Raw genomic sequence first — 20028 nt, 5'->3', positions numbered from 1 at the left:
AAAATGTAGAAATCGACCAGTCGGTCCGCAGTTCAGAAATTAAATGAAAAATTAACTAACGATCCTACAGCATGCAGTTCGCTAACAGAGCGTTCGAACAGAGAAGCGCTAGTCTGCGCAGTACATGGTAAAAAGAAGCCTCTGCTTTTCTTAGTCCTACGTTGTGCCGTACTAAACCCGTTTTGACGGCTTATTAGAACGCTGTAAACCCGGTTTCTGAAACGATAACATCACGCTCCTTTCAGCTGCAACGCAGTACATTCGGTACTGGAACAATAATCATTAAACAGCAAAGGTTAATGCTGATACCACAAGGGACACTTATTCGCACACCGTCAAATGAATTACCGGCATATTTATTCCGCGCAAACGATCCCCACGTTGATCAGCACCGTGTGTGTGTGTGTCTTGTAATCAGGCGGGATCTGTCTCTCGCTCTTCTTCTTCTCAGACTCTCTTTCTCTCGCGTAACCGTAAAGATACTGCATGTCTTTGCCAGTGGCGTTAATCCACATCCCAACGCTCGCACACACACATACACAACCAAATTAGCCGCGCACAAGGCGCGTTACGACGTGGAATTAGATGGGTAGGCTAGGCGCGCATCACGCGCTCAGACGCTACGTGTAGGAAAACCACGAACATCGTGTATATACTGTGTGTACATGACGGAGCCTATTGATAATCATTCATCCACACGCGGGAAGAAAAGCGGGATCTTTATCCGCGGATCCCCGCCGTGTATTATAATACCATGATTGGGGTGTTCGCTTTTTGTCATATAGCCAATTAGTGCACTGTGTGTGTGTGTATGATACAGCGTCTTTATACCCGAGTGTCAATATGTCCAATCCAGGTGAGCCGCATCGGCTGAATGCTGATTAGGATGCTTTTCAGTGTAAACGAGCGGGATTTTATGCTGAGTTGTTATCGTGAGCGTGATGTATGCGTAAAGGTGAAAAATAACACAGTGTGTGTATAATGTTTTCTTGGGGATTTTTCTAGCGGCCAACGCTCCACCAGCGCCCACCACCATTGTCCTGCAGACCAAGGCGCCAGCGACCACCGTCACCGCTGAGGGCGACAAAAAGTCCAGTATCCCGACATCGCCCGGAGGTACCGTCCAATCTCATTGATCAAAGCGTGTTTTTTTCACTTACTAAGCAACTAAAAATCTTTCTGCTTCGTTCTCCTATTACGTCGTATTTTTCCCCGTAGTATTTATTCAACAGCTTATCAGAAATTTATAATTTTACAATTACCTTCAGTCAGGCAGTGAATTTTTTATGAGGTAGGATGCGTTTCGTACACGATCACGCTAGGTAAGAGATTTTCTTGAGGGTTTGGCGAATGATTTATGAGATCGGTGATGTTGTTCTTGGTGATTGCATAATTGAACATGCAGTCATCATAATCAAGCAAGCACAGGGTTAAGCGTGTCCATATGGACCGGTCTGGCGTCATTCACGCCAGGCGTGTAATTATCCTCTGGAACAATCTGGGCGTTATTTAGGCTATCAAATGCTTATTTTCCCCGGCAAAAAATCGATTTTTCCTGTGTTCATGTCGTGAACCTGTGCATAGACAATTTTCTTTGGCACGTGCAGTGCAGTAAATGCATCTAATTCTAACGCACCACATCTCGAACGCTGGCAGCTTATTCGGAAATGAGACATCCTACAGGGCTTAAACGGATGTTGTAGAGTCCCATTAGACCGGTATTGCATTCATATTGATTCATCTTCACTTAAATAAACAATGACGTACTTGGCATATCTAATCAGTGTAACAGCTGTCTTTAATCTAAACAAAAACCCGAAAACGGTACATTTTTTCTATTAATTTTATAATAATTCCCCTTGCTAATAATTTTTGCTTTGCTGTACCGGTACGGGAATAAATAGTATTTTTTTGCTAGGAAGTTATTAATTATGCAGTTACCGTTTTTTTAATCGATTAGCCGGATCGAACGGGACAGCCGGCGGCAAGCCAGCCACCGAGGCGCAGAATATTAAGATTGTCGTCCCCGATAAGCCCCTGTCATCCGCCTGGCAGAAGACCCTCGCCAACGCCACCGCCGCCGCCTACGCCAGTAAAAGTGGCGCCAAGCCCAAGCCCAATCCGGTCCTCATGGGCAAACCAGAGAACCGGCCCACCCGTGCCCTCTTCTGCCTGTCCCTCACCAATCCCTTCCGCCGGTGGTGTATTAAGATTGTCGAATTAAAGTACGACCATTTCGGCTGAATTTCGGCTGATAATTCCAGTTGATAATCGCCCTGATATTGCCATTGCAGGGCCTTCGATTATTTTATCCTGGTGACGATTTTTGCTAACTGTATCGCTTTGGCGATTACCACGCCGTATCCGCGATACGATTCCAACAGTATCAATCAGTTTTTGGTAAGTGCCCCGTTTCGCAATAAAAATTATTCTTCGAATGAATATTCAAAAAACGTTTTATTTCCTACAGAAATTTTATTCACAGTACCTTATTAGTTACTTTATAGAAAAATGATGTAACATACGTACTCTCGTAGATCAGCACTAAATTTGCGATCTTCCTGCATACTAAGTTAAGGTTGAATATTATCGCATATAACTGTACATCCGGTATCATCATATTCCGTTCGTCTAGGAGCAATTCGAGTACGTCTTCGTGGTGATCTTCACAACAGAATGCTTCCTGAAAATCTGCGCGTATGGGTTTCTGATGCACTCCGGTGCGTATCTGCGCAACGGGATGAACCTGCTGGATTTTATGATAGTCGTAATTGGGCTGGCCAGCACCATCATCCCGCTGATGGTGCCGACGCCCGAGGGCGGCAAGAAGGCTCCGAAGGACGCCTTCGATATCAAAGCGCTGCGGGCGTTCCGCGTGCTCCGTCCGCTGCGGCTGGTGCACGGTGTGCCCAGTCTACAGGTCGTGCTCAACTCCATCCTGATGGCCATGGTCCCGCTGCTACACATCGCATTGTTGGTGCTGTTTGTCATTATGATCTATGCCATTATCGGATTGGAATTGTTTATGGGACAACTGCATAAAGCCTGTTATGACAATGTTACCAGTAAGTCGACCGCATCGCACTGAAGCCCTATGATCTGTTTACTCGTTTCTTACGGTTATTTTCATACTTCTCTGAAGAATTTCTCTTCTATCTGGATCAATATTCAACGGTATAAATACCGGTGTTTTTTATTTAAATTTTGTAATTAAATAGTAAATACCGGCCGTATTTATTAACAATTTAACATTCGGGAAAACGCATACTAATATTGTAAAATTATTATTTGACATAACTAATACAAAATAGCCAACATTTATCAAAAAATAAAAATATATATAGAAATTCCAAATTGAGTATATAAAACGCGTAGTGAATTTTTTCGTTAACCAGCCGTTGAAGTGTAAGGGGCTTTTCCTGTTAGACTGAAACAGTTTTTACTTAAATATTGCAGTTTTTTAACAAGCGTTTTTCTCAAGCAAAGCTGGTAAGCAACCAGATTAATCTGATGCCGAAATTTGAATCCTTGACGACAGAAATTCTGGACGACACACATAGGCTAAAATGTTGAAGCCAAGGTATTAATTGTCATCCCAAAGTCATAAATTAATTAGAACACGTCATTCAAGTTCAATGGTAGCACGAATGCAATTTAGACCATCGAACCATGGTTGCTGTAAACGTGGTGCGCAGCAGAAGCTGGCTACGTCGCAGTTTATTAAAACTGAGCTGGCTGTTGTGGAAGCTGCTGTTGCCAGTTGGGAGCACTTAAAAACCCCCTCCTTAAAAACTCTAAAAATAGCATTGTGCTGCTAGAACGCCGTACAGCGCGGTCAAGCACAATGTCGTTCAACCGGCAAAACTTGCTCATCTGTTTATATAAAATTCTTGGCAGACAGCCGGCTGAAACTGCCAAACCGCACATGAAGCATCGTGGTGCGTAATAAATTTATTACTCGACAGCCATTGCCAATTGGCTTTCCAGGAACATTACAACGATTAACCTAACATAAAAAAGTTTAAAAAATCAAGAAAACTGGAAAACTTAATAAGAAAAGTAGAATCGTTGAACATTGCTAATGATCCATGTCTAAATAGATAATAAATTTTGAAAACTTATGACAGAAGAAGACAGACAGTATAAATACTCGTAGCAATTAACTGGTGTAATTAATCTGCATGATTTGTACCGTTTTTGTGCAATATGTATGTTGCAATTGTTTTATGCAGAAAAGATCGTCGATGAACCGGAGCCGTGCGGATACGAGACGAGTCCCGGTGTGTCGCTGGTGTGCGAAGCCGAGCAAATATGCCAACCAGCCAATGACGAATGGGCGGGTCCCAACGATGGTCAGCTGAGTGCTACGAATTTACTAATTTTCTTTGCTGCACATAAGCCGTTGTTCATTTTTCGAACGTCAATAAAACATAGAAATAATAACCTCTGGATAATGCAGTAAATAAACTAACTGTAAGGCTATAAAAACATTGATAAACAACTCGTGAATACACTAATAAATAAAGTGATTTTTGCGGTACCGGTGACACATATATACTCGTAATTAGCGAAGTGACGGTCTTCTTGTGAATTTCAGGGATTACGAATTTCGACAATTTTGGCCTGGCCATGTTAACTGTCTTTCAGGTTAGCAAAAAATCATAAAGGTTAAAGCGTACGAGTACTGCCCGAAATGTTTGAAGTGGCGGTATACTTAAAAATTTAATAAAAAAAATATTATTTAAAAATATGTATCAAATTAACCGTTTATCTTGGTTTTAGTGTATTACAATGGAGGGTTGGACGACTGTGATGTATTGGGTAAAACATTGCCTACCAGCTTATATTACATGAACTGCAATTCTAAAATTGAATGGCATTAATTTGCAGATGAATGACGTTATGGGGAATTTATGGCCTTGGATATATTTTGTTAGCCTTATTATTCTGGGATCGTTTTTTGTGCTCAATCTTGTACTCGGTGTTCTCAGCGGGTAAGTGGAACAGATAGCCCAAGGCGGTGTAAAGTAATTGTACGACATATAGGAGAAAATACACTGCCACCCGAAAAATTTCAAGAAAAACTATAATTAACAGAAAATTATATAGAAATTTGTTTGTACTGTTGATGTACGAGTACGTTTATCATACCGCATTATCTGCACATACAGAGTACTAGGAAATCGTAATTAGCGTTTTATGGACAATCTGTAGACTCTTTTGCAAAGAAACCGTAGCCGTCGATGGAGTCACTGTACTACGATAGCTGCTCAAATTTATTGTTTTATGTGGAGCATAAACACCTTTTATTAAATAGTACGTTATCTACATATAATGCTGTACCGTATATATAGACTTTATTTTATTATATAAATCAGCTGCTTTAACATAATTATAGAGAATTTTCCAAAGAACGCGACAAAGCTCAGAAATCCGGTGCCTTTCGGAAGAATCGCGAGCAGCAGGCCATCGATGCGGCATTGCGGGGCTATCTGGACTGGATCACCCATGCGGAGTTGGTGGATGAGGAATTCACCGAAGAAGGGGCGGAAAGCGAGGGCGGCCATGAAACCGGGGGCCTGCGGCGCCGGCCGACCATCAAGGGGAAACCGGATCTGGAGGAGGAGGACACGGAGGAGAAGGCCAAATGGTACGAGACCGAGCGGGTGAAGGCCTTCCGCAAAGCCATCCGCCGGTCGCGGCGTGTGTGCCGGCGGGTGATTAAGTCGCAGACCTTCTACTGGCTGGTGATTGTGCTGGTCTTTCTCAATACCTGTGTGCTGTCGTCGGAGTACCATGGGCAACCGGACTGGATTGGCGATGTGCAGAGTAAGTGTAGCCGTTTGACGTGCTAAGCATCGAATATCAATTGAAATTTCAGATTATACTTATCTGTAACAGATAATAATAATAAAGATAATAATAACTTAATAAACATAATACACTTCTTAATAAGCATTCCTTACAATAATTACTTTTTCAAGAATTTTTTTTTTCATTGACCGTACTTTTGATTTAATTGGGCAGGTCTTCAGCAAGCGTACTACTATTCAAGATTTTTGTAACTGCTCCTTTGCTGAAAACTGTAAGCTACGCTGTAAATTTGAGGGAGAGATTCAGAAAGTATTCGTACAATACGAAAATTTTATTCTCAATGCCAGTACTTACTTATCTGTACGTCACACAAGCAAAGATTACCAGTTATTTCCGAGGTCCAAGCGTATGGTTTTACTTAAAAGAAACATCAAATTGCTTAGAAAAAAAACTGGTTACGGTGATAAATTAAGCGAAACAGATCGTAACCGGTCAAATCGAGTAAATTGCAATATTTTGGCAAATTGGCAGACCATAATGGAATGCCCTGTGAAGTTTATGCCATGTTGCGCCACGGCACTACGATGCTTCTACCGTTTGCATGTACGATGTAGTTCCAGGCTGCAGCCTGCGGGCAACGTCTTGTGAGATGTTCAGTCAAAAACGGCAAGGAGCGCTGCTCCATGTTAACATCTTATCAGCTTAATAGTAGTTATAGTTAATTTTTTTTATCGTTTCAGCTGCACAATTCCAATTTTTGTTTAATTTTTGGTTTGTTTTTACTTATCTTGTTTTTACTTAACCAAAAAAGTATAAAATTTTCAAAATGTACCAAAAAAATTTTCCATTAGCCTGGTAAGATATCTTCATCAGCTTAGGCTGAATAAGTTGGCTACTGTAGGAAAAATAATAATAATAATAATAATCTAATGGAGGGAAAAATCCGGTAGTACCGATATTTGGCATAAATTATGTTATTGATGCCACAAAAATGAAGCAGGACAAATTTGTTTTGCAGCCTATACGAACCTCGTCTTCGTCATCCTGTTCACCATGGAAATGCTGTTCAAAATGTTCTGTCTGGGCTTCCAAGGCTACTTTGTATCGCTGTTCAACCGGTTCGACTGTTTCGTGGTCATCAGCAGTATCTGCGAATTTGTACTGTTCTGGTTCAAAATCCTCCCGCCTCTGGGTTTATCCGTCCTGCGTTCCGTTCGGTTGTTGCGCGTGTTTAAGGTCACGCGGTATTGGAACAGCCTGCGGAACCTGGTGACCTCGCTGCTCAACTCCATCCGCTCCATCGCCAGTCTGTTGTTGCTGTTGTTCTTATTTATTCTGATTTTTGCACTGCTGGGAATGCAGCTGTTCGGGGGGCGGTTCAGTATGGAGGGAGAAACTGAACCGTATCGGAATAATTTCGATAGTTTCTGGCAAGCGCTGCTGACGGTTTTCCAGGTAATTATACTTACTAGTTACTTAAGTTATTACTTTTAGTTGACTGTTTTCAGTATTCAGATACGTGCGTTTTTGATTTATTTTTGCTCTTGCAAAAGCATGAATTAAGGTAAGTTAAACTAAATAGATATATATTCTTTTAAACTACACCAATAAATTAGAAAATGATTGAACGAACAGAATACTGATGTAATAACCAAATCGTCGAAATGCAGTAGAAAAACGCCGAAGAGCCTAGAGTAGTGGCTTTGCTACAGATTTCTCTTAAAAGATCCAACAGCAGCATTTTGCAGCAAGCTTAAATTAGAAACGTAATATGCAGGAAACTAATTTTTTGTTCCGTGATGTTAGATTTTAACCGGCGAGGACTGGAACGAAGTAATGTACCAAGGCATCAAGGCGTTTGGGGGTGTGGACTCGATCGGGATCCTGTGTTCGTTGTTCTTCATAATTCTTTTTATTTGCGGCAACTGTAAGGTTTCCCATCACCTGCATGCAAAAAGTAATTAAAATTGCAGCCTGAAAAAATCTCTGTAGATATTCTGCTCAACGTCTTCTTGGCCATCGCCGTCGACAATTTAGCCGACGCGGAGGAAATGACAGAAGAGCAGAAAGAGGAAGAGGAGCAGAAGAAGCAGAAGGCCAGCTCGTCGCGTCAGGGGTCATTGGCATCGTCCACCTCGCAGCGCAGCGTCAAAGGATCCATTCATTCGCATGAGCATGTCAAGATCAACGAGGATGACGTGCAAGTGCAGATTATTGAGGATGAACCGGAAGAGGAGCAGCCTTTGGAGCATGACACCGAGAACCTCATCGATGGGCAGCTGCTACCCAATGGTGACGTGGTGCATGCAACAGGTGAGATGGAGATCATAGTGATCATGCTACTGTGACCTTTGGTAACATGATCTTCGGTATCAGTGGTTACAAACGTAACTGTTACTACAGCAAATTAGAGTCGATAGCGTTCATTTTGGTGGTCAAGGGTAGCCAAGGATCACATTAAAATAACTCTGGTAAAAAGTCACAATATTTGTTACCTACAGTAGCCTGTGCACGTACGACTCGATAGCCTGTTGTAACCTTCTAGTAACCGGGTGCAATAGCTTGATTATCGAAAGTTATTATAGCTTAATTAGCGAAAAGACAGAAATGAGCTGATTGATGCAAAATGGCAACGATAGAATGAAATTCTGCTTCGAACGTTTCAAAATTGACAGTGCGGCAGTTATTGTGCTTATTAGAATGATTCGTATTCGATAGCCCCAGAAATGACGTTCGGTTGAAACGTTCTGTTTCGTATATTAGATGAGAAAGCCCCGCCCCGAATCCGGCCCACACCCAGCCCGGTGCTAACCCGACTGCGTATTGACATGATCAACGAAGAGCGCAAAGTAGTGCGCGGACGCAGTCGCGAAGATCTCGTAGACCTGGAGCCGGAAGATGAGGACGAGCCGCCGGAAGAGGAGCCAGTAGAGGAAGAAGACGCCGACGCCCATCCCACTGCCCGGCCACGACGTCTCTCGAGATCAACATCAACGAGGCGGTCAAGCCGATCCCGCCCTACAGCTCCTACTTTATTTTTCAACCGGACAATAAATTCCGCGTTTTGTGCCACACCATCACCAGTCATCCGTACTTCACTAACGCTATTCTGCTGTGCATTCTGGTCAGTAGTTTCATGTTGGGGATTGAAGATCCGGTGGCCAAACAAAGCGATCTCAATACAGTAAGAAATATGTAAAGACAATAAATAAAAATAACACATAACATTTTGTTTCCTGCATAATTATGAAAAGGTAACTCCGAAACAGCTTTAATTATTGCAAGCCTTATTTAAATTTTTTTAATTTACTGTATCTTCATTAATAAATTCGGAAGTTTAAGCACCATGATAGTATTGCAAATAAATAAAATGTTCAATTAAACGTATTTGTAGACGCTCAACTTTTTTGATTACTTCTTTACGGCGGTATTCTCATTGGAAATTCTCCTGAAAACCATCGTCTCAGGAGTGATTGCTCATCCTGAGGCATTTCTACGGAATAAATTCAACGTGCTGGACACGATGGTAGTGGCCGTATCCATAATTTCAGCTACCCTGGAGTAAGTCTCACATTTTCTAATCAAAGAAAAACTGAATTCCGGTAAATGTTGTTCGACCTTTTGGTTGATGACGCACATCAATCTCCTAATGCAGGAATTCTCAGTTCTCGGCCGTCAAGATTCTCCGTGTATGTCGTGTGTTGCGACCTTTACGTGCCATTAACCGCGCAAAAGGCCTTAAGGTAAGATCACAGGCATCCAGAAAAATATCACTAATAATTAAATATTAGTTGCAGTTGCAGTTTTTTCCGAAAGATGTTTTACGTATTTTATTCCTGCAAAATAATATTTCACAGAAATTTTAAACCACTAATTCCTTTCTGTTTTGGTTTCACCCTTAAAATTTATTCTCCCCTTCTGTGCATTTTAATGAGACCGTTGCTGATACTTCTTTGCGAAAGGATTCTCTGCTATTTTTAAACAGCTGCTCAAAAAATATTAAAAGTGTTATTAGTAAAATAACTCTATTCTTTAAGTTTTATTCCCATCTTTTCTTGGCTTTAAGAATATTAATATCCTTCGCACCGGTTTCATTCTCCGCTTGGGCTCTCTTGTTTTCAGCACGTTGTGCAATGTGTGGTGGTGGCTATCAAAACCATCTGGAATATTATGCTAGTGACATTTATGCTCCAGGTGACTGGCACCCACTTCTTTTTGGCAATATTCCCTAAAACATTTTAAATAACGTGTTTTTACAAATTTCTTCAGTTTGTCTTTGCCAATATCGGAGTACAGGTAGGCCAATCAAATGTGTGTATATGTTCTAACTCCATGTTCTGTTTTCTGTATGTTGTGTGTGCTCGCGTTCCGACTAACATCAGCATGTTGTCCAATGTCTAATCACGTCCGTGCGCGTCATCGGCAATGTCCTACTGGTCACCTTTGTCCTGCAATTCTGCTTTGCCGTTGTCGGTGTGCAGCTGTTCAAGGGACGCTTTTCGGAATGCAATGATCCATCCAAGAGTACGGAAGACGAGTGCCAGTAAGTTGCAATTGCAGACCAAATAAAACGTGCATAATGCGCGAAGCATAAAACAATAATATACAGAATAATATAATAATATACTCTGTATGTAAAGAAATATTTTTTAAGATAACTACTTTGTACGAGTACAGACTTAGTGTCCCAGCAGATAAATACAGCAACAAACACGAATACTGCCTGTGCTGGTGAAAATAAAATAATGTGTCCTAAATGATGTGCGAGAAAAAAATTCATGTAATTAAAATTGCTAAAAATGCTGAAAGAAATGTTCTTTTAAATTAATTACATTAAATTTGCGTAGAAATAAATGAAAAACGAATTTCTGTGCATTTTGTGCGTCTTGGCGAACGCGACGCCTGAACATTGTTAACTAAGTAGTCTATGCGAGCTTCATCGCCATCGCTCTACGAATTTTTTGTGTAAGGACCCTGTTGTTTGCTACACTATGGTTTAATTATAAATAATGTAGACAATCTCGTATTTTGTGATTCCATAACACTACGTACTGTGAGCCCATATATGCGGGCTTTGTCGTTGTTTTCTACAGAGGCCAGTTTATCATTTACGAGGGCAACGATTTGGACCATCCGAAGAAAGCCGAAGACCGTGAATGGTCCAACAATAACTTCAATTTTGATAACGTGCCCAAGGCCCTGCTGACCTTATTCACGGTGGCGACATTTGAAGGATGGCCGTCGTAAGCCGATAATTTTTAATGCATCAATATTAATAGAATTAATAAGTACAATTATACTTTTGTAAGTGACCGCGTATGTGTTCATTGGACAGGTTAACGTACAAAGCCATCGATTCCAATCAAGAAGATCAAGGCCCGATTTTCAACAACCGCCCTTACGTGGCCATCTTCTTCATCGTCTACATTATCATCATAGCGTTTTTTATGGTCAACATTTTCGTCGGTTTCGTCATAGTCACCTTCCAAAACGAAGGTGAACAGGAATACAAACACTGCGAACTGGATAAAAATCAGGTGGGACGAATCATGCTTCCGGCACTGGAAAACCATTTTTAACCTTTTCGCTGTCTAAATGCATTATTAAACAACTGAAACAATTTAGGAGTACGAATGAATGATACTGCTGGAGTCTGGTTTATTATTCACTAGAGTAACATTTTTCCCACTATTAACTACGGGAAGTTCGTATTACGTGTAACGTGCATTAACAATATCGTTTTTATGTTAAAGAAGTTTTTTGACTACCAAAGACGACAGTTAAGACGTACCTTTGTGGCTTGCAGAGGAAATGTATAGAGTTCGCTCTGAAAGCCAAACCCATCCGTCGGTACATTCCCACAAACCGATTCCAGTACCGCGTCTGGTGGCTGGTGACCTCGCAGCCGTTTGAGTACTTCATCTTCGTACTAATCCTGCTTAACACGGTCACGCTGGCCATGAAGGTAATTAACGCTACAAAAATGCCGTTCGAAGTTTGAATACAGTTAAAAGCGGTTTTCGCCAAACCGTTACACTGTACACTGAGTCTTACCTTTCATTTTACAGTTTCATAATCAACCGGAAGAGTTCACGCTGGCGCTGGACTATCTGAATATCATTTTCACCTCGCTGTTTGCCATGGAAAGCGTTTTGAAGTTGATTGCCTTTCGCTTCAAGGTAATGTCCATGCAGACTTGCATACGAAACGATCTCTACGAAAATAAGATGACAGAATTAGCAACTGAAAATTTCCACCACATCTGTACATTTCGTCAAAAAAAGATAATTACTCTACGATAAACGCGTTTTGCTCGCTTGACTTTAGTATAGTCTATAAAATATAACTGTCTTGTGAATTGTGATCGACTTAGATTCGACAGTATGAAATGTTCACTTTTAAGACTATTAGCGATCGTTGGATGTTCGGTGTGATTTCGTAGAGCAGTGGCAAAAATCCCACTGAATGAACGGGTATTGTGGGTGTTTCACAGCAAGCGTAATCCTGTGGATTTAGAAAATTTAATGATTTTTTAATCCACTCAGGCTACAACGAGCAAACGTTTGTTTAGGACATGCCGTAAATTCAGTAAAAAAAATTCGGTCACGAATAATAACTCTTTTACATTTGCCAAGGTAAAATATCGTTACATATTGATTCGGTGTATGGGCCGTTATAATGAAATTACCAATAAGTTTTGATTGTCAATTTGTCGTAGAACTATTTCGGCGACGCGTGGAACAGCTTCGACTTCATCATCGTCCTGGGCAGTATCATCGACATCTGCTACTCCAAGTTCTTCTCGGACGGCCAGAAACTGATCCGCGTCAACTTCTTCCGGCTCTTCCGCGCCATGCGTCTCATCAAACTGCTGGCCCGGGGGGAAGGCGTCCGCACCCTCCTCTGGACCTTCGTTAAATCCTTCCAAGCCCTGCCTTATGTCGCCCTCCTCATCGTCATGCTCTTCTTCATCTACGCCGTCATCGGGATGCAGATCTTCGGAAAGATCGGGCTGGACAACGAAGAGAGCTTCATCAACCGCAACAACAATTTCCAGAATTTCCCGCAAGCGGTGCTGGCGCTGTTCCGCTGCGCCACCGGGGAGAACTGGCAGGAAGTGATGTTGTCGTGCGCGGGTCTGGATAAGAATCTGTGTGATAAGGCCTCCGGGGAACCGGAGGGAACGGTGTGCGGGACGGCGTTCGCGTATCCGTATTTCATTTCGTTTTATATTGTCTGCTCGTTTCTGATCATCAACTTGTTTGTGGCGGTCATTATGGACAATTTTGACTATCTGACGCGGGATTGGTCCATTTTGGGTCCGCACCATCTGGATGAGTTCATCCGGTTGTGGAGCGAGTACGATCCCGATGCGCGGGGCCGGATTAAGCATCTGGACGTGGTGACTTTATTGCGGAAGATCAATCCGCCGCTCGGGTTCGGCGCGCTGTGCCCGCATCGTGTGGCGTGCAAGGTATGTCATAGTACTAAAAAAGCTTATGCTTCGTTTACACGCTTATTGCGCAAAAACGCTTCTGTAAATAAGCGCTTGCAGCTTGCACGAACTCATGTTCCTATTGCACAGTGCGCAGTACGCACTACTAGCGCTGGAGCCTATTTTAATTACAATAAAGTCAAATGACAATAAAGCTAAGATATGTATCTGTATATGCTGAATCATTGGCTTCATAATATTTTTAAGATAAAGAACGTGCATGAAATAGTATTGATCTGACACAAATTATGGGCGCTCACCAGCGAATAAATAATCTGATGGCGCAAAACACATCGTCGTGCTTTTCTTTAATGCCGGTTTCAAAATTTTTCTCCGGTTTTATAGCCGATTACTCTTTCTTATAACATAAAATAATACATCCTTCGTTGCGTACAGTACCTAAATTAAACTACTGTGCATAAACGAAATTGTCGCCACCTGGAATTACGCATAAATTCGTTTAAATTATTAGTATTATTATGAGTTCTTTATTTATTCTAAAAATTGAAAGCGTATTAAGAAATTATGTATCAAGCTTTTGCAATTTAACTACAGTGGATCGGCCAAGCCAGAACGACAACCGATGTGAACGTTTTAGCCGTTACACTACCAAACACATGCACTGAAGAGTTTGTCAAAACCATTTTGGTATGGCAAAATTTCGCTATAAACTTTTCAGTTCTTTTATTTCGAATGCTTTCTACGCATTTCTTTGAGGTTTTATTGAAAGCAGCCTTTGTAGCGCTAAATATTAAATCTTACAGATTAGACAGCAAGCGATGTTGTTGAGAACACTGTCACAGCTAGTTAGTCGAAAAAGGATCGAAGGTCAGCAAAAAATCCGGAAAACACCCCTTCACAGGCTCCTCCAATCAGACGTTTAGATCCTTTCGTATCTGTGCATAGAAAAACCGTAGCTAAAGAAACTACATGACCGGCTTCCGATAAATCTGTATAGTCATGCTACGCTCATGGCAGGCAGGTCAAAGCAGGTGCTCAGAACGTAATGGATCAGCTAGACATCTAAAACAGTAGTCTGAACAAAATAAGGTATTTGAGTACAGTGCGTGTTTGTTTTCTAGCGGCTGGTCTCCATGAACATGCCACTCAACGCCGATGGGACGGTGAATTTCAATGCAACCCTCTTTGCTCTGGTCCGCACATCGCTCGGCATCAAAACCGAGGGAAATATCGACGATGCGAACGCGGAATTACGGTACATCATTAAGAAAATCTGGAAAAGAACACCAAACCGTTTGTTGGATCTCATTATTCCGGCGGCTGGAGGTGAGAACGGTGACCTTTCTTGTAGAACTGTTTCGCACTGTTTTCTAAACCCTTTAACCGACAGATGATGATGTAACCGTGGGCAAATTCTACGCAACATTCCTCATACAAGACTACTTCCGCCGCTTTAAAAAGCGGAAAGAAATGCAAAATAAAGCTGCAAAGAAGAACGAGAACACGGTAGCGTTAACGGCCGGTTTGCGAACTTTGCACGAAATTGGTCCGCAATTAAAGCGGACGATTTCTGGAACACTGGATGAAACCGAAGGCGAAGAACCAATGCATCGGGTACCCGAATATTTATCTTTTTAACACCCTAAAATATGAGCAATATTTATTGCATTTTGAAGTGAAATTGTTATTTTGTACTGCAGCGCAATCATTCGCTTTTCGGTACATTATTCCACCGCAGCCGCAGACGTTCCAAGAACCAGTCGCTACGGCTGACACCGGTGCAAAAACCCCGCCTAATGACCGTCAACGGCACGGCCACGCCCTTCGCCAACGGAGCTGATGCGCTGCGGCATGCTCCGAAGAATTCCGCCGTGAAGAAAGAGAAGGACACTCCCAACACCTCGTCCAGCGAGGTGAAATCACGGAGAATCCTGGATATTCCCAAGATGGACTCCAAAGCCCGCAGCATCCTGGGTGAATACAAACGGCCCTTCGATGGGACCGCGGAGAGTCCGTATGTCCAGAGGAAAAAGCAGGAAACGGAGAGTCATGATTGGTGATTTTTGATCCCCCCGGTTCGCAGTGATAGAATGATGTCGGTTTTGTATTGTCTATTGAACATGTTTATTATGAAGAGGCGAGGTCGCTAAACGTTGTGCCATATCGCAATAAAGAGAAAATTATCCGCGTTAAGCAATAATAATTTGTTGTTTGCAGTAACTGATGTAAATAATAAAAATAATCACAATATTTGGATTATTTATTGAAGCTGCTGCAGACAATGATCGCTCTCGTTCACTATTTTTGCACAAACACACAAAGTACAGATTTGTAAGCACGTAATACTTGAGCCATGCAAAGTGAATCTTGAGGATTAATACAAAGACCAGAAGCAATGTACCCGAATTCGCGTAAAGCTACGCGGCCTCCCAGACTTTTTCTTTTATGCCGGTATATTTAAAACTTTAATCTTTGTTAGCTAGCCACCCGAGTAAGAAAAATGGACTCCCTACATAATCAGAAATTCATACATGGGAAACAACCCAAATCGAAATCCTCTTTTGGGCTAACAGACATTTCGCTCAACGCAGCAATTTCGTCTCCTTTACAACAGCCTAATTGAAAAAAAGTTCAGGGAAACCATTTGAGTGCTTGTCGGCTGCATTTCTCAGATCATCCGATTCATAAAATGCAGTGTGAGTATGAGAAAATAAGTTCGGCATCCCCAAAGACTGCATTCCGTTAACACGCGGAGTGTCAGTATTATTTCAAGTACAAGCACATATGGCATTATTAGTGGATGAAATGCGGAAAAATCTGGTTGGCAATCATGGTAACGGTGGCAATTAACGCAAAAATCTGTAAAGCAAAAACCCGATAAACTACTTGTATATTTAATCGATGAAGCGAGGAACCGGCTTTTCAGTAAATAGTTATTTAAATTAACTTAAGGCAAGTGCAGATACGTAGGTACTCTGGCTATCAAGGGAAAGTCTACTGTAATTTTGACTGAGTGAAAAGCAGCGTATAGGGCCTGACTGTTATGGCATATTGGCGGTGCTACAAAAAAACTTTGCGTCTAGAGAAATAATAGGCAATACTGAAAATTTCACGAAAGATCAAACCTTCACAATTACGGAGCAGTTCCACCGCATTATTACACCAGCTGTGATTTCCATCCGCAGGTTTTCTTCACATGTTAACAGGCACTGCAGTGATTTTTCAACGTCTTCCCGCTAAAAACCACAAAGCCATCAAGCGCTTCTATTTGCATATGAGCGAGCCGTTGTGTCTCATGTTTTAGTTGTACTGAACATAATTACCTTCTCTGTCTCCCGGGAGAATACCATACTGTTAAGAATGCTAACAATTATCCTCTGTATTCGTCGGCTCTGCAACCAAACGTAATATTTCGCGATTCGCACCTTAATTTATTCACCAATCAGTAATCGCCGAATCGGAAACGGGTTTTGTCTAAATCATTTTATTTTAAGCAGTTTCGACTTTTAGAAAGTCTTACCTGTTCTCGTAATCCCAGCACCGGGATGTAGAAAATCACCAGCAGTAATCCATAAATAGCCGTGGCGAAAAAGTAATAGTAATTGGGATTTTGCGACAGAATATTGGAGACAGCCATAAACCCAAGCATATTTACCGCATCCGCCCAGAACGCCAGTCCTGCAATCCATTTAAATGTGTGACCTAACGCTTCCGCAAAGTTATGGATGCGGTGACGGAATTCAGTCAGCTCCGTCAATTCGTGCATCGTCTGAGCGTTGATAATCTCAAGTGGTGATTTCTTACATAACCGTTGAAGATAATTTTCATAGAGATCAGCGTACAGTTTTATGACACAACCATATGCAAAAAACAAAACCAGCGGCAGCATCGAGAACAGTATGGGTACCAGTCCTAACGCCTCCCACAGCAGAAAGAATTTCCACCGCGCAAAGGCCGCACCTATTTGAGTGAAGACCGTGCTGTTAACTAATAGACTGGATAATTTAAAAGCACCGATGGAAGGATCCAGTCCAGTCCACAGGCTGAAATCCCAAAGGAAGTATGCAATCATTAGCAGGGAAAATCCTAACCACCACATTCTGATATGGCGATTGGTTACAGGTGTGACAAAGGCATCGCGCTTTTGGATGTCGTACACAACTTCTTTAGAGAGAAGCCAAAGTTCTTTTAGGGACTTTTGTTGTACGCAAAAAGCTAGCAGAATTAATGCGGCGCGAGCCGACTGCAGGATTTCCTGCACGTGATTAAACAGATCCAACAGCTGCAGCTGATACTGTTCCGATTTCGCAGTCCAAACGGCAATGCACCGCAAAAGGTAAAGCCCGGTGGTGGCGAAAGCGCCCGCAATACAGAACAAGTGGAAACAATACTGGAATCGCGTGATGCAGGGACGGTTTGACTTGGTAGTTGGCAACTGGATGCCGAGAAAACCATGAAGGCTGTCAAGGATTTTTAAAACAGCAGTGGCCGCTCTGTGGGACATGGTGAATGACCTTACGTCCTTTAGTACGATGACCCGGTCCACCAGCAGTGATAAACTATTCAGTTAAAGCCATCAACGCTAACAGCTGTATCGGTATGGACGAGCAGCCTTTGCACGGGGAAAGCGGGCAGGTTTTTGGTTGGGTAAATGTCGTCCTACGGAGACAGTCTCCGTAGGAGGACTACGGAGACTCCGTAGAGAAGCGCTCTATGGGGAATATGCAAAAAGTGTATCGTTTGCTGGCTGTTGAGGTGTGCGCAACGGTATCAGTGAAATTTCTAATCCCATCGGGTGATTTCAAGCCATTTCACACGCCACGACGGAACACCGCAAAAGTATCGTGATATTTAGCGGTACACTACTGCACACAATCAAACTGGAAGTTGACTGCTTTATTCCTGAATCGCCACTATTGAACGCCACTTTGCACCAAACCAGGAAAGATTAGGCAGAACAGTAAAACAGCGAGCAAATGCTGAGTACATCGAGTTACTAGTACACCTTGCCGAACGTACCTCGCCAGTATCTCGGAGTTTTGTAAGATGTCTGCAATAAATGCATATAAGAACGGCAGTTAAAAGTCTTAATTTAACAGTACGTGTGTTGTAGTATTGTTGACGACTTGACGTACCGTGGATGTATGAAGCTACACCTTTAATAAAAAGCGGCAGCTAAAAATACAAATGCTAGCAGATTGTGCGTGATACCCAACATTCAATGATTATTGATTTATTGTATTTGTATATTCATTGTATCTCGTTTTGTGACGGCCTAATTAAGACACAGTCTGTATTCCATGATATTGCAAGTAAACATTGCCCGACAAGACAGGTACCAAATGAAAACTGTTTTCAGTTAACATAAGAAGTATATATGGAACGTTTCGTACCAAAGAAAAAAACTGGAACGTTTTTTTCTTTCTTGTAGTCACTGTAGTCATCCGTAGACAACCTGTAGACACCCTGTAGACAACCTGTATACATCCTAAGAAACGAGATGACTACAGTATGTCTACAGTGGTGTCTACGGGCTGTCTAGAGGTGACTACCGGTGTATATAGGCAGAGTATCGGAGGGTAGGCACACGCCGGGGAAAACTATGGTATAGCTTGGTAAAGGCCCGCGTTTTAAACCCATTACGCGACTGTTACCAGACCTTTAACTGCGTTTACCCACCGCTACCGCACATCTTCCCGCCCATACCGCACCTCTTGTCACCTATACCCGCCGATACCGCACCTCTTGTCACCTATACCCGCCGATACCGCACCTCTTGCCGCCTATACCCGCCGATACTGCACCTCTTACCACCTTCACCCACCGATACTGTACCGCTCACCACCTTTACCCGCCTATACTGCACCTCTTTACCCACCGATACTGTGCCTCTTACCACCTTTACCACCGATACTGTACCGCTCAACACCTTTACCCGCCGATACCGCACCTCTTACCACCAATACCCGCCGATACTGCACCTCTTACCACCTATACCCTCCGATGCTGCACCTCTTACCACATATACCCTCCGATACCGCACCTTTTACCACCAATACCCGCCGATACTGCACTTCTTACCACCTTTACCCACCGATACTGTACCGCTCACCACATTTACCCGCCGATACCGCATGCACAATGCACTTCTCGAAAAATCTTACAAAGCAAAAAGATTCATTTTAATGGGAGCAGACGACTTAACACCTACTAACCATGGCTACGATTTCTGTTTTTAACGGCTTTTTGGAAGGCTCGATCAATAAGGGTTTGTAAAGGTACGGCAGCGGACGCGAAAGGTGGTAAGATGTAAAGTAACGGTGGTTATAAGTGGTAAGAGGTGCAGTATCAGAGGCACATGGTGAGGCAGCACGGGTATAGTGCAGCAGCACCTGATGGGCAAGAGGCAGCAACGAGCGGGCACAGGCATGCCGCTACAGCATCGGTGGGCAATGCGGTAAGAGGCGCGCATCGGCGGGCATAGGTGGCGGCGGTGGCACCGGCGGCAGGTGGTAAGATGCGATATCGGCGGGTATAGGTGGCAGTGGCAGGCGGCACCGGCGGGCAGCTGCGTAAGTGGCACAGTATCGTGGGCAAATGCGCGGTACAGTATCGGTGGGTAAAGGTGGTAAGCGGTACAGTACCGGCGGGTAAAGGTGGCAAGAGGTGCAGTATCGGCGGGTATAGGTGGTAAGAAGTGCGGTATCGGCGGTAATAGGTGGCATCGATATCGGAGGTAAACTTGTTAAGCTTAAACC

General features: G+C 42.8%; 1 protein-coding gene across 1 annotated transcript; it reads left to right on the top strand.

The window, feature by feature from the left end:
• Positions 1–534: 534 nt before the first annotated feature.
• LOC129598907 (muscle calcium channel subunit alpha-1-like) lies at positions 535–15453 on the top strand. The gene is given in 28 exon segments (XM_055496996.1): positions 535–856; positions 1006–1116; positions 1961–2225; positions 2295–2400; positions 2636–3065; positions 4233–4352; positions 4598–4647; positions 4783–4821; positions 4891–4994; positions 5399–5829; positions 6833–7269; positions 7621–7741; positions 7807–8127; positions 8578–8790; positions 8793–8998; positions 9209–9375; positions 9470–9557; positions 9937–10008; positions 10084–10110; positions 10296–10357; positions 10908–11057; positions 11150–11351; positions 11621–11779; positions 11883–11993; positions 12533–13288; positions 14392–14596; positions 14661–14884; positions 14971–15453. Coding segments are annotated over 28 exon segments (5550 nt in total). The 5' UTR covers positions 535–843; the 3' UTR covers positions 15331–15453.
• Positions 15454–20028: the final 4575 nt, after the last annotated feature.

The sequence above is a fragment of the Paramacrobiotus metropolitanus genome, unplaced genomic scaffold, assembly GCF_019649055.1.
Source record: "Paramacrobiotus metropolitanus isolate TYO unplaced genomic scaffold, Prichtersi_v1.0 Parri_scaffold0000132, whole genome shotgun sequence".
NCBI classification, from domain to species: domain Eukaryota; kingdom Metazoa; phylum Tardigrada; class Eutardigrada; order Parachela; family Macrobiotidae; genus Paramacrobiotus; species Paramacrobiotus metropolitanus.
Note: the sequence above shows the minus strand (reverse complement) of the source record. Positions and strands in the feature narration are given on the sequence as shown.